The sequence below is a fragment of the Gavialis gangeticus genome, unplaced genomic scaffold (assembly GCF_001723915.1).
Source record: "Gavialis gangeticus isolate Ggan-Ray unplaced genomic scaffold, GavGan_comp1, whole genome shotgun sequence".
Taxonomy (NCBI): Eukaryota; Metazoa; Chordata; order Crocodylia; family Gavialidae; genus Gavialis; species Gavialis gangeticus.
In genome coordinates, this window is record NW_017729025.1 from 143,868,663 (window position 1) to 143,883,435 (window position 14,773).

General features: G+C 43.5%; 2 protein-coding genes and 1 long non-coding RNA gene across 6 annotated transcripts in view; 1 reads left to right on the plus strand and 2 right to left on the minus strand.

The window, feature by feature from the left end:
* LOC109299149 overlaps positions 1 to 668 on the minus strand; it is a 13,081-nt gene extending 12,413 nt beyond the window's left edge. For both annotated transcript variants that reach the window (XR_002097782.1, XR_002097781.1), the window contains exon 1: positions 218 to 668. This is a non-coding gene — a long non-coding RNA (uncharacterized LOC109299149). The remainder of the gene's footprint in view (positions 1 to 217) is intronic.
* The window catches only part of LOC109299148 (L-lactate dehydrogenase A chain), a 10,207-nt gene extending 373 nt beyond the window's left edge, over positions 1 to 9,834 (plus strand). For 2 of the 3 annotated variants that reach the window (XM_019519694.1, XM_019519693.1), the window contains exons 2-8: positions 3,558 to 3,693; positions 4,592 to 4,709; positions 5,778 to 5,951; positions 6,509 to 6,682; positions 7,599 to 7,716; positions 8,356 to 8,479; positions 9,027 to 9,834. In XM_019519694.1, coding sequence (XP_019375239.1) covers positions 3,568 to 3,693; positions 4,592 to 4,709; positions 5,778 to 5,951; positions 6,509 to 6,682; positions 7,599 to 7,716; positions 8,356 to 8,479; positions 9,027 to 9,191 — 999 coding nt within the window. In that variant the 5' untranslated portion in view covers positions 3,558 to 3,567 and the 3' untranslated portion in view covers positions 9,192 to 9,834. The remainder of the gene's footprint in view (positions 1 to 3,557; positions 3,694 to 4,591; positions 4,710 to 5,777; positions 5,952 to 6,508; positions 6,683 to 7,598; positions 7,717 to 8,355; positions 8,480 to 9,026) is intronic. The other variant, XM_019519692.1, reaches the window with a different exon arrangement.
* A 1,004-nt stretch (positions 9,835 to 10,838) lies between these two features.
* TSG101 (tumor susceptibility 101) overlaps positions 10,839 to 14,773 on the minus strand; it is an 84,105-nt gene continuing 80,170 nt past the window's right edge. The window contains exon 10 of the mRNA XM_019519691.1: positions 10,839 to 11,177. Within this exon, the coding sequence (XP_019375236.1) occupies positions 11,088 to 11,177 (90 nt within the window). The 3' untranslated portion in view covers positions 10,839 to 11,087. The remainder of the gene's footprint in view (positions 11,178 to 14,773) is intronic.

Consider the following 14,773-nt stretch of genomic DNA (forward strand, 5'->3'; position numbering starts at 1 on the left):
CCCCCCCCCCCCCCCCCGGGCCCTGGCTTGCTCTGTGCGGGCACCCCCTCCATCCCTGCGCTGGGCTCCCGCTTCCCGGGCGGCGATTGCAGGCGGCAGCAACAGCCACCGTGTGAATCATGGGGCGGGAAAGGCAGGAGAGAGAGCCCTGTTGCTGCTCGGAGCCCAGCCGAGGAAGGAGCCAGGGCTGCTCCTGCCCCATCTCCGTTGGACTCACCGTGATCCGGTGCCAGGGAGGGGTAAGGGGGGGAATTTACTTCGGCTGAAGGCCAGGGGTGGTGGGGTGACTCATCCCAGCGTGGGGTGACATTCCCCGAGGCTGGCTCTGCTCCCAGGGGCGCCGGCCACAAGTCAGGGCAGAGAGGCCATGCAAGTCGAGCCGGATATGAGGCTGGACGGACCTTCGTGCCCTCCTTCTGCACCCCGGAGTCCGGATGCAGCCACGCAGGAGCCTGCTGGTAGCAGAGCACGGATGTAACGTGGTTGTTTGATCTCAGAGACAGAGATGCATTGATAGCCTTGAGGTTAAACTAAGGGCACTGAACAACTGTGGCTTGAGACAGTGGGGACTGGAGCCAGGACTGCCTGAGTGCTCTTGTTGCCTGGGTCTGAACTGCATTCCCCATCTTGCATACCATAAAGGAGTCAAAATGAAAGGAGGCGGCAGTAAGCGTACAGCTGACAAAAGGAAGTTCTTTTGCCCCAAGATGCTGTGGAAGCTGATGCTTTAGCCAGATTCAAAAAGGGCTAGGATACAATCTTGGAAGAAAGGGGCATCAGTAGCTATTGAGCATGGGAGTGAAGGGCACAGCCTGTGAATCAGAGCTTCTTAGACCTTAAATGCTGGGGAAAGGGGTGGGGGGAACCCTGGTCAGACCCAGTTCACCCTCACTTTCAGCATCTACTCTGCCCCCATGCAGCACAGGAGACTGGGTAAGACAGACCTAAGGTCTGACCCAGTAAAAGGAAATTTTTATGTTCTAGAGAGATGCATTTTCTAAGCTTATGATATCACTTAGTGCAGCGCTTTCAGAAGTGGTGCCCGCAGGGCATATTTAGGAACCAAAACCAGAGCTGATCAATAATGGGTGATGTCCCTGTTGTTTAGAGGCCTTTAAGATGAAAAACTTGTGGTTTATAAAGTGCTTCTACAAACCTCTGCATCTTGCAAAATGAAAACGTCCTTAAAACACCAAAATCCTGGAGCAGAACCACTTCTTAAATGGATAGGTTCAGTGTTTGACATAATCTTCCATTGCCCCTGTGTGCACATAAGAACATAGAAGAACTCATAGGTCCACCTTGACCCTTATCCTGTGTTACAGCAGCAGAGAGTAGATGCTGAAAGGAAGAGCAAATGGGACATGACCAGGGCATTTGCCACATTTCTCTCTCGCAGCCTCCAGCATTTAACGTCTAGGAAGTTCTGAATTGGAGGCTCTGCCCCTACTGCATATGCTCAATAACTCAATGCAGCTTGAATTTGGTAGCCTTGTAAATATTAGCTAGTCCATAACCCTTTGCTTGGGGGGAATAGTATTCCTAAGAATCCCTATTTAACAACTGATTAGATGCTTCTGGCTTGATGCATCATTTTCCTCTCAGAGTAAGCCTTAAAGAAGGTATGGACTTAGATTCTTTTATTACTTATATTACAGTCTTATCATACTGATCACCAAAGTATCAGAATGCCTTCTTCAGAAGAGAAGTAATAGATATCCATTAATTATATTTATTTACAGTGTCAAAGCCTCAAATTGTAGACTCTGCCTACCAGGAAATAAATAAGATTACCAGCTTCCCTGTTAATTAGTATCCCAGTGGGGGCCCTCTGTGCTTGGCACTACACACACACACAAAATAGTCCCAGCCCCAGAGAATTTGCACTGAAGTAGTTATTTCATGCCAAAACTGAAGTGACTCACAAGCTTTGTGTATGAGACGTATCTAATAAAATGTTTCCACTGATGGAGTGCACTCTAATTAAATAAAAGCAATTTCCTGGTATTTCACTAAGCAGAACCCATGAACTAGGAAGAACCCTTGCCACACATTCTGGTACATACTTACTTGCTACTATAGTGGCACACCTACAAGCAGATACTGAGGAGGGATAGTGTTGGCCTTCAGATAGTTGGCAAGTACCAACTGGATGCAGACTGGCTACTATGAGAGCACTCTGTCCTCTCCACCCCTTTCTGTAGAAGCAAATGGGAACCTGGAGATCTGATGGGATCTGAATATAGGGAAAACACTGAGATGGCAACTGGGATGGATGTGAAGTACTTCCACTCTTGCATCTTGCTCAACAATGGCAAGTTTATGCTAGCTCAGAGAGATGAAGCACTTTGATCATGCATTGAAACTGCTGTCATACCAATTAAGTGTTCCCTGATTCCTAGAAGATAAGACTGTCCTTCCTGCTTTTCCTTAATCTGCTGAAGCACAGCTGCACACAAGTTTTGTTAGGCCAGCCACATCTCCCAGTGCTGACCCAGAGAGAGATGCTGGAGAGGGGTGACTTTCCATGCTTGCTTTTCTTAAGAATGGCTACTAATAAGTGATTTCATTGACAAACTTCACAGAAGCAGCTCCTGAGGCTGCGACACCTTTCATCTAGAACAGCTAGGGTAAAAATGTTCAAGAGTGCATAAATGACTACAAGTATTTTCAAAAATTTTACTCTAGATGTTACTAAACTCAGAGAAATCTGAGTTTGTGTCCTGTCCGTGGCAGACTCAATACCTTGTTGCCAGCCCCTTCAAATGCATCCTTCACTCCCCACCCCCCTTTTATTTTATTTATTTATTTATTTTTAGTGTATTGGAAAAGAACTTCAACATTTTTTAAAAGAGGGAACTATAGTAGCACTTTTAGGCACCTTTTGTGGTGTGGTTTTGTTTTCATAATGTTTGTCAGGGGAGGAAGGGAGACCTCTCCTAGCACACACAGACTTGCAAGTTTTGAGGTCCCTCTTCCCAGTCAAGGATCTCTGTCACCTGCCTAAAATAACAGCAGTTTCTCAGATTTAATTTAAAAAAGGTAAAAATTGAGACCAGTCCCCCACAGAAAAGGGTGCCATAGTAGAATTCAATCAAAGGAACTAGTTTAAATCAAGTTACTCAATAATAGATTCTCACCAAAAGACCAACAATCTTTTTAGCAATCAAATGAGGAACTCAGAAGACACATTTTGTCATGCATTTGACTACTGGGTATTTGACTGAAGAATGACAACTGCTCAAGCGACATTATTTATTTATTTTAATCTATCCTAGTAAGTTATACCTCATTATCAGACCTCAGTCTCCTCTGGGGTATATATCCGGACCACTTTATCAGTGCCTGTTTTCCAATCACAGCTAATGCTTTGAGTCATCTTCTTATGCAGGCAATATCACCAGGTTATTCATATGAACATTGCCTGCTTTCTTGCCAGCCCCAGCAATAGGACCCATCATAACAGGGCCCATGCTTTATGTAGACATATGTAGACATTTATAACATCCCAAATACCTGAAGAGAAGTTACACTGTGCTCTTAATATAAACTTTTCAGCTTTACACAATGTCTGTCAAGGAGCATCTGATTCACACCGTTCACAAGGAAGAGCATGGTCATGCCCACAACAAGATTACTGTTGTTGGGGTTGGTGCAGTTGGCATGGCTTGTGCAGTCAGCATCCTGATGAAGGTAAGTGGCAAACCTCAGCTCTCCCTCACTTAGGCCAAAGTCTCTGTAGTTCCTCTGGCCCTTGCCTTTATCTGGCTAGTTTATGCCTTTTGTAAACTACAGTTTTTTCCTTGTGTGCCACATGGAACACAGGTTCTGACTCATAACTCTCTTATATGTAAGCCAGCAAACAGGTAACACTATTATAAATGATTATCCAACAACATCTATTCTCATTTTTCCTCTTTCTGACTTTCACGTAATTATCCATCCTGAGTTGATTAATTAAAACAGACAAAATGTATTTAATTTAGACCTTTATACGTCTGGAAAGCTTAAGTTGAGTTATTCATTACATGTACTGGAAAGTGATTTCAGATTGGAAAATGCTTGACCCTGATTAAGGTAAATGTGCGTGTCACTAGCTGCGGTACATCACACTACTAGAAGGTAACCCTTAGCTGAAATAACTTTGGGTGATCTGAATCAGAACTGTGTTCACAGCTCTGAATTACTGTTTCATGTTAAGCATGCTGTGGTTTACACCATGCTTGCTTCGTATCACCATGAAATAGTGATTGATTGTTTATGAACAGGTAACTGTACATTTACACTCCATATTTCAATCTGTCTTGTTCAGGTGAACATGCATGAGAACACTTACCAGTATGCACATTTGACAGTTCAATCAGTTAAGTGCAGTATGGATATAAAAATACTAAGATCCAGTACTTCTTTAAATATTAGCACTTTGATTTTTTGCTCTGTAAAGTAAAAGTTCCAGTTAGGTAACTAAACAAGTAACATCTTGCTCAGCAACAGTCTCTTAACCACATTTACACTGCTGTGTTGCTGAATTAAGTGGTTTATTTGTGAACTACAGGCTGACCTTTTTAATTCTAACTCTGGCTTCCTGTAGGATTTGGCTGATGAACTGGCTCTTGTTGATGTCGTGGAGGACAAGTTGAGAGGAGAGATGCTGGATCTCCAGCATGGCAGCCTTTTTCTAAAGACGCCAAAAATAGTCTCTAGCAAAGGTTAGTAGTTGTGCTTTTTTTTTCTTCTTTTTATAAAGAAAAGCACAATATCACGTGAAGACCATCCCTTCCAATACAATTGTTCATCTAAGTGTTGTGCTTGACATTTATTTTCAGTCCCAGAACTGAGGAGCAGGTACTCATCTTATTCCTATTCTCAAGTTCCTGGCTGCCAAATTTGTATTTATAACGTGCTTAAAATTTGCCTAGCCGAACACTGAATACTGGAGCTGGCCATTTGGGCTAGAACACTTCATTTTGAACTGTTTCAGCTGCCTCTGTGCTCCTGTTCGGTCATTTTGAGGTCAACTGTCATGAGTTCTGTTCCCTTCTTCCCCACATAGCCAATGCCAGTTTTAAATTTAGTGGCAAATGATGATTGATTAAGGTCAATGTTCGTGTATGCCCCAATTATTTTTCCATCCATAACTCCATCCATAGGTAGCCACTGCCAGAGAAACATGTAGCACCACTGTCCATAGTGCATCTATTAAGATGAATTTTACTTCTGATGGCAGCCCTGAAAATATGCATACTTTGTCTCTTCCAAAGAAAACTTGGGTTCCTATAAACTATAGCATTTGAAACTTTCCAGAAGGCTGTGACCCTCTTTACACTGGAACAACATCCTTGATTTTAGGATAGCCTAATGGTTAAAGTGCTAGCCTGTAATGCAAGTCTTGCTGAAGTCTTAAGTTCAGTTCCTTGATCTCATCCTTGTTCTCGGGCAAGTCTTGGTTTCCTGGGGACAAATGATACATACTTCCTTACCTCACAAATGGTAATTGTGGAGATAACCATGTTAAGATTAAGGCGTTCCAATCCCATGGTTATAGGCTCCTTGTTAAATACTGTATGCTTATGCTATAATAAACAAATGCCAATTTAAAATCTTACTTTCCACAAAAGTAATCTGATAACTCGTGAAAGTAGCTTCAAACTCACAAGATTAGCCTCTAACTTGAGGGCCTCTCTCATAGAAAAGATGGTGGGAACTCTACATGCATGATGTGAGCCACTTTTCCAGGGGGAGGGAACCAAGTTTGACATCTGGCCTTGTCTTTGCAGACTACAGTATGACTGCAAACTCCAAGCTGGTTATCATCACAGCTGGTGCTCGTCAACAGGAAGGGGAAAGTCGCCTTAACCTGGTCCAGCGCAATGTGAATATCTTCAAATTCATCATTCCCAATGTTGTCAAATACAGCCCTGACTGCAAACTGCTCATTGTCTCAAATCCAGGTCAGTCCTTTGTTTCCTTCCTCTTGCTGAACAGGAAACGTCTGCTTCAGTGGTTGGAAACTTAAAGTATACAGTTGAGTTTACTGGGCTGGGTATTCGAGGCAACACTTCCCTCCAAGTATTTCTTTCAGGTAGGAATATAGCAAAAGGATGACTCAGTTGCCTTCCTTCACCCTACCACAAGTCTTCAGTTCCTTGTTTTAGAACAGAAGGAAATGCCATTCTTTACAGCTTGACTTTGCCCTTAATCGCATCTGTAAAAATCAGTTATTTATGTAGTACTGATTACTATTAAGATTCAAAATGTCAGCTTTCCTTACACACCGAGTACTGCTTTTACACAGCCTTGGTTCTGGAGCTAAAACAGGTAGTTTTGGATCTTCCCAGTAAATCTAGTAGGCTATTAGCACAACAGTTACTTCAGTCAGCATAATCTAGTAAAGAGTTTCCCTTCAGCAGATAGGACCCTTATGTGAGTCAGTTTGTATATCCTTTGATCTATCAAGGAGTTAGAATTTCTCGCTAGGTGAAGTCCTAAACAGTTGTTCTGTTAACAGTGGATATTTTGACCTACGTGGCCTGGAAGATCAGTGGCTTTCCCAAACATCGTGTTATTGGTAGTGGCTGCAACCTGGATTCTGCCCGTTTCCGCTATCTCATGGGAGAAAAACTGGGCGTCCATTCTCTGAGCTGTCACGGATGGATTGTTGGAGAGCACGGTGATTCTAGTGGTGAGTTGGAAGCTCTGTTGTCTTTTAGCTTCATATTCCTTTATAGTTGAGACTGCAGTGCATAATGTCTCAAAAAAAATTCCCAAGAAATAGATCAATGTTAACATCTTGCAAAAAGCTGCTCATTAAGACCTTAACCCAGAGGCAGTGCAAGAAAGGAAGCCTTATCTTCCTTAGCTTTTTGTATAGCATGTAGTAACACTAGATGATCTATCTTTGACTTGAGCGGGTCCTACTGGGAAAAGGTCATTCCTGTAACTCAAGTAGGCTAAATCCTGCAGACTGAATTCTACCCACAGCTCTCCAGCAGGGAATTGGAGGGGCAGGATGGAGAAGTTCCTTTTGAAGAATGCTAGCTGCCAAGATCTGTATTGGACCTGCTTTTAATGCCAGTCACCAAGTCTTTACTGGCATCTTGCTTGATTGCTTGCCTCTTAAGAGCTATATTTAGAAGTCAAAATGCAAAGTCAGGATCAGGCCAGGAAAAGTTAAGCACCTTTTCCTTTTTAAACATAAATACCTCTGAGTCGAACAGCACTGTCTGGTTCTAAAACAGACTTCAAAAGTTCTATCCTACCTGACCCTTTGTGATACTTGTCTCTGTCCATTGGTTAGAAAAACAAATCTTACCACACAAGTTTTAGCACTGAGATGTCAAATTCTGTTATGAAGAAACAGTAGCTCAGTACTTGGGGCTGCTAGTCTCAGTTGAATTGGGTTCACAAGACTTACTGCTATGCTGAAAAAGCCTTAATTTTTAATGCTAAAGGAAATTCATGCATCCAAACCATGATGGCTCTTCCATGACTGATGTCTACACTATGACTTAATTTTGGGAAGGGTAGAACAGGGACTTTGTTGGTGGGTGAGAGAATACTTTATGGTGTGAGGTAACTGCTTTGTGTATTTATCCTAGTACCTGTCTGGAGTGGGGTGAATGTTGCTGGTGTTTCCCTGAAGGCTTTGCACCCTGAGTTGGGAACTGATGCAGACAAGGAACACTGGAAGGAGATTCACAAGCAGGTGGTGGACAGGTAAATACCATAATCTTACAATAGGCAGAAGACAGGGCACTACCACCTTACAGACTAACTTGTTCAAAAAGGCATGAGCTTTTGCCTACTTCATCAGATGCTATGACCAGCTTTTGGGGAGCAGGGGTACTAAACAGAAAGGAATAAAGTAACTTTAAATATAAAGGACCAAGAAAGAGGACAGGGAGAGAGAAGGGGCACAGCAGAGAGAGGCAAAGTTAGTTTGCAATCAAACAAATTGCCTTACTATTAAATGGCACATAATCGCAGTGCTTGGTATCTACTGAATTAGTCTCTTTATACTGCTGTAACAGCATGGCAAATTCTACTAGCAGTTTTAATACTTGCTAAGCCTACCTGGAGGTTGAGTAGAGATGTAGTCTTTGATGAACAATGATTCCCTAATAAGGAAAGAAATACTATATTTCTCAGTAGCATTTAAAATTTGAGAAAACAGTGTACCAAAAATCATTTGACTCTTACTTATTGTTTTAATACTTAGAATCAGGTTTAAGTCATTTACACACTTTTTAAAAATCCCACTCAAGTGTTTGGAAGTTTCACTATCTCTGGTGCACAGTGGATTTGCTTAACCGTTTTCCTTTTAAAAACAGTAAAGCCAGTTCTTTTGCTTTGCAGCGCTTATGAGGTAATCAAGCTGAAGGGATACACATCATGGGCTATTGGTCTCTCTGTAGCAGACTTGGCTGAAACTGTTATGAAGAACCTAAGAAGGGTGCACCCAATTTCTACCATGGTTAAGGTAGGCAGCAGTTTATCAACATGAAAGCAACAGGTTTGTTTTTAAGACCTAAATATGTATTCCCGTAATGGTAACAATGCCCACAACTACATTATTCTGCAATACAGATCAAATCAAACTAATAATTAACTTGATGGTTTCTGCTGTCTCTGCCCCCTCTCCCTGGCTTACACCAGGGCTGTCCAACTTTTGGGCAGCTGGGGACCCTGGCTCCCTCCCCTGCTACATGCACAACATTCTCCTTGCCTGCAGGAAAGTGGGCAGGAACCAGAAGCCAAAGGAGGGAGGGGGAGTCTGGAGATGCCAGCAGCTGCCCTCAGAGAACTGGACAAAGCGATCACTGGGCAGGAACCTGTAGGCAGCATTTAAACCTCTCTCAGGCCACTAATTTGATGTTTGACAGCCCTGGCTTATACTTCAGTCCTGCTGTCATCATTGGCCTAGAGCAGTGAACCTGTTACTTATAAAATATATTGTAACCCAAGGCGTGTGGAACTGTGGAATCCAGTCACAATGAAAATGAAGTAATATCCTTCTTCCTTTTCAGGGCATGTATGGAATAAAAGATGATGTCTTCCTAAGTGTCCCTTGTGTGTTGGGATACCATGGCATTACAGACGTAGTGATGATGACTCTGAACAGCGAGGAGGAGGAGAAGTTAAGGAAGAGTGCAGATACACTTTGGGGAATCCAGAAGGAACTGCAGTTTTAAATGTAATGTCCTAGCACTGTTAACAGTCTAATGGGTTTAGTGAATTAATCTATGTTGCACTTTGAGTAGGTCAGCTCCTTTTATGTACTAATTAGAAACACACAGAAAGCTGAAATCTGAGCTCATATTTGAGCTGGAAGATGTATCCTAGGGTTTTTCCTGTTCACCAAAGCCCAGGTTTATAGCCAGAGGTGGATCACAACCTAGTCCTATACCGTTAAGTGATGAAAAATAAATCCAGCATTCTGTAAAGCAGCACTGCCCTGTCAAACACCTTGCCTTTTTCCCCCTCAGCTAAGAGCTTAATGTCAGTTCAGAAGAACATGCAACTTCTTACACTGTTACACAACTGCAAAGCCAAAGAATATTCTCTTGTAATCAAAAAGCATTGGCAAGCAGACTCTGACCAGTGTTCCCTGCTGACTGGTAGCTTCCCAGTTTTTCCTATTAGCAGGTATTCTCAGCAGTTTTTGTGCTTATCCTTCCTAGAGAACCTTATTTTTGTGTACAGTACCAAAGTAGCTATAAACATTTCCTAGATATGTAATAAAATAAAAACCCAGGACTTCTGTATGCAACCAAGGCAGCCTCAAATGTCCAGCTGTAGTACCAGCCTACACACCAAATAAATTACAAACTCTTACCTTTTTGTCTGTCTTTTATAATGCTTCAAACATCATACTTCTGAAAGCACATAAATGTTTGCAAATCTTAATGTTTTAAAATCCAAGCCATTCAGTACTCTATTTATCCAACACTGCCTCCAGCCACAGCTATTTAATATTAATTTAAGATATAACTCTTCTACTGGCAGCTCCAGTTAGTGGGCCCAGTAACTACTGTTCTGTTACTGGAGTTAAGGAAAACTACAGCATTAGTACTTTCAAAACATTTTTAATTAGATGTCTATATAATAACGTAGATTTAGGAGCTTAACCTCAGATATTAAGACATAAGTTTGACCTTTAGTTTAGAACGGGGCTTTTCAACCTTTTTTGGCTGGTACACCCCGGCAGCCAGTCCAGAAGCAAGGAGGCCCCCAGCCAGTCAATGAAGCACCAGCAGCAAAACCGGACCTGCCCCTGCATACCCCCTGGGGGCTTCCTAAGTACCCCCAGCAGACAACCTAATAGAAAATTAGGGCTAAAAGGAACCTCAGGAGGTCATTTAGTCCAACCCCCTACTCAAAGCAGGACCATCTCCAACTAGATCATCCCAGCTATGCACTCTGTTCTTCCTCTATTAAGATCTAATACAATCCATACTGAAAACAGGCTTTTTTCCCTTACCTGTAACAGTAATTTTCTTCAATTTCATTTTTAAGACTATATTCTAGGCTTTCTATTTTCTAGGCATTTAAAAAGACTGAGCAATATGACTAACAGCTAGCTAGATGTCAGTATAACTGTTGCTGAAATTGTAATCCCTAGATAACAGCAAGGACAGAAAACAAGCCTTTGTATCTTTAGTACCTGCTATCAGTGGTTATAATAAAACTTAAAATAGACAAGAGCATGCCAAGACTTTCCCATTCTGAAGTCAAGAAAGGGGTTTCCACATCTCAATAATATAGTAGAAAAGCATTTACCAGGTAATTAAAAACTGCACAAACCAACAAGCAAAAAAAAGAATTCAACACACAACTTCTCTAGAGGAAGAAAAAATATGCAACAAGTTTTATTCAGCATAATAAGTCCACCAACACAAAAGGTTACAGGAAATAGAAAGTGCATTAATAAAAGCTAGTCTTTACCAAAAAGAAAATATATTATTGATTCAAAATATCTTACACTTGAATGATGTAATAATTTATTCTGGGCAGCTACTGATTAAGAGGAAAAACAAGAGTGACTGCTTCATAAGGAGCCCTAGCTTCCCAGTTAAAAGTCAGAGAGGTCAGTAGAGATCGCTGAGTCCTGCAGTCTTCCTTGCTTTCTGCATTAGTGCCCTCAGCTGAAACTGCTTGCGAGACAAAAGACGCACATGCTGGAGAAAGAGAAAAGGAATTTAGGACAGTCAGCGATTGTTCAGCCTTCAATATAACCATCATGGGTGGATCCAGGATTTCATGAAGGGGGTACAGGAGTTAGCAACTGGTGCTGCAGAGGTGGCTGCATCCCAGCTCCCCCTCCCACCAGGATGGGCAGATCATGCCACAAAAACAGCAGCCACAGACCTTTTAAGGCCCAGAATCAGGTAAGAATCCTTCCACCTCTGCTCTTGGCACCCCGTCCCTTCCCCTCTGTGCTCAGTAGCACCTCCCAGTCCACTGCTGCTGCTGTCCCTGGCCTTGGAAGGGGAAGTTTCAGAATTGTTCCAGCCAGGCTACCCAAGGAGCTGGGCTCAGTTAGGGACAGCGAGTGCAGGTTTCCCCTCACTGAGCCCACGCTCAGGCTGGTGGGGAACAAGTTGTCTCTGGCTGACCCTGTGCAAGAAGCCATGAAACAGTCCCTGGCTGCTGCTCCTGCCAGGAGACCTCAAAGGTGTTTGTGATCACCCCATTCCACCCCACTCTGGACTCACCCAACAACCATATTATATCACATCCACCTCTGGAAATACATGCAGACTTTTAGAGCCAATAGCCTTGAAGCCCTTACATTCTTAATATCTAGGAAGAGATGGAGTGCATAATAACATTCTCTATAAACCGCAATACTTTAATATGCTTCATTTTGATTAGGATTATTTGTGACAAACAGTAAGTAAATTCAGTTGCACCTTATGTTATATCTTTTAAATAGGGGTGTGTAAAATGGGCTGCATTCGATTTGGATTCGACCTGAATCGGGGACAGTGATTCAATTGGTTGATTCGGATGACTGTCCCGATTCCATTCTGCCAAATCTGAAGACTGGATGCTGATTCAGAGAATCAGTGATTATGCCATAGACACAGCTTGAAATGTTTTTTCTATATACCGCAAGGTACCAGGCATGGCTCATGAATGCTGAGATGGTGGGGCAGATGGAGCGTCCCACAGGAGTGCGGCCCCTCCCTTCCTCCCCCCACCACATGCGTGGCAGCGAACATGGAAGTGGACCAGAAGTACTTCCAGTCCACTGCCAAGCATGCAGGCCCCCCCCTGCCCCAGCATCCACCCGCTCAGCGATTGGCTGCTGGGGGACCCTGGGTGGCCCCTCAGACCCAGGAGGCACCAGTTGCCAAGCCATGGAGGTGTGCGGGGGCCCTCCAGCACGCTCCCCAGCACATCCAGAAGTGCTTCTGGTCAACTTCTGGGTCTGGTACCGAGTGTGCTGGGGAACCCCTCGTGCTCCTGTGGACTCCATCTGCCCCAGCATCGCAGCATTCATAAGCCAAGCCTGGTTACCTTGAGGTATGTAGAAAAAACATTTAAAGTTGTTTCTGTGTCTGCCTTGTCAAATCTTCCCAAATCGATTCAGAGAAATTAAAGGATCTCCAGATTCAATTCAGATTCGGAGATTTGGGCACCAAATTGGGATGAATTTCTGCCAAATTGAATCAGCAACTGAAGCTTTGCACAGCCCTACTTTTAAATATCTGTGCATATTCAAATATCTGAGAGGAAAAAAGTTAACTTGAAGCTACTGGAGAGTACTAATACTAATGAAGAAAATAGTACTTGCAATTCAGCTACTTCCCCACAGCAGCCAGCTTGCTTAAGAGGCAAAGGTCAAACCACCACCTAATGTTTTGTATATGGGATGCTAAAGGTAAAATCCAAATTACAACTTTAGTCAACTATACTTATTAGAAAGAAGGACTGAAAATATTCATTTCCTGACCAACTGTCAAGTTAGAGACTGCTAAATTTTTATTCACAAAAGCTTCTGTCCTTGTACTTGAAAAATGTAAAGAGTGAATGAGAAGCTAACAACCTGAATGCTTCTGTACTTTAAGAAAGTATCAGCTGTAACAGTGGAATTATCAGGTGCACAGCATTTTTCTTATTCTGATCTTTAATTAAGCACTTAACCTCCAGTTACTTGAATCTAAGACAACCCTGAATTTAAGATGACCCCCTCCCCCCAGTAATTAGATTCTGTACATGGAAAATGTATAAATTTGTTCTCATTTTCCATGTACAGAATCTAATTACTGGAGGATTGTCTTTAATTCATTCCCTCCACCACTGTAGGGGGGGCAGATGCTATGAGGTCAGGCAACTTGTGCCCACCCTGCCCCAGGCCCTCTTTCCTCTTCCCAAGCCTCATCTTCCCCCCTTTATATATTTGCTCCATGTCAGTAGGCTCCACCCTTGTTCTAGCTTGGGGCACTGAGCATAGCCCCAACCCAACCCAAGTAACAGTTGTGGGGACTGCATACTACTGCTATAGGGTCGGGCCATGCTCAGTGCCTCAGGCTGCAGCATGGATGGAGCCTGCTGCCATGGGGCAACAGTATGGGGGATGCAGCAGACAGACAGGGAAACAGAGGCTGCATAGAAGGCAGGGGGAAGTTGGGGAAAGACGTTGTAGAGGGGGGAGGGTGGTGGACTAGAGAGGCAACAGACAAGTGTCTAACCTGCTCTTGAAAATTTCCAAGGATGGAGACTCCACAAAAGTTCCTCTAGGCAGCCTATTCCAATGCCTGACCACCCTCACAGTCAGAAAGTTCCTCCTAATCTCCAACCAAAGTTTCCTCTACAGCAGCTGGAGGTCATTTCTCCTTATGCTGTCCTTTGTAGCTAGAGAAAAGCCCATCTCCATCCTCTCTATAAATCACCTTTCAGGTATTTGAAGACTAATCAAAACCCTTCTCAGTCTTCTCTTCACCAGACTAAATAACTCTACTTCTTTCAGCCTTTTCCTCATTAGTTTTGCTTCCCAGTCCCCTAATCGTTGTTGTTGTTCTACGCTGCATCCTCTTCAGATCAGTCCACATACCTGAAGTGTAGGGCCCAACACTAAACAGTAATCCAGGTGAGGCCTCACAAGGGCTGGTTGAATAGAGCAAAAGAATCACTTTCCGTATTTCTAAGACTTCACACCTCAAACATTCAATTGGCTCTACAAGTGAACAGCCACGTCACTCACTACTTAGCCCCAGGCTACCAACTGTCCTAGATTTTTGTGACAATCTCTCTCTGCCTTTGCTTTGCCAACATTCCTAGCTCTTTCTCCCCATCTTTAACCAATTCTTCACCTCCGTTTTCTTGTGCAGGGACCAGGACTTCCCCACCATGATGCAAGACAGACTCGAGGGGAATGCCTCCAGACCTCAGGTTGGGGAGGACCAGGTCAGAGAGCTTCGGGAGGGGCTGGACGTGTTCAAATCAGCGGGTCCAGATGCTCTCCACCCCAGGGTGCTGAGGGAGCTAGCAGGGGTTATTGCAGGGCCTTTGGCACGGCTTTACAAGCGCTCATGGTGCTCGGGCCAGGTGCCAGATGATTGGAAGATAGCCAACGTGGTCCCCATCTTTAAAAAAGGGAGGAGGGAGGACCCAGGCAATTATAGGCCCGTTAGTCTTACCTCAATCCTAGGGAAACTCTTTGAGAAGATCACCAAGGAGCACATCTGCAATGGGCCGGCTTCAGGGATGATGCTCAAGGGCAACCAGTACAGTTTCATTAGGGGCAGGCCATGTCAGACCAACCCGA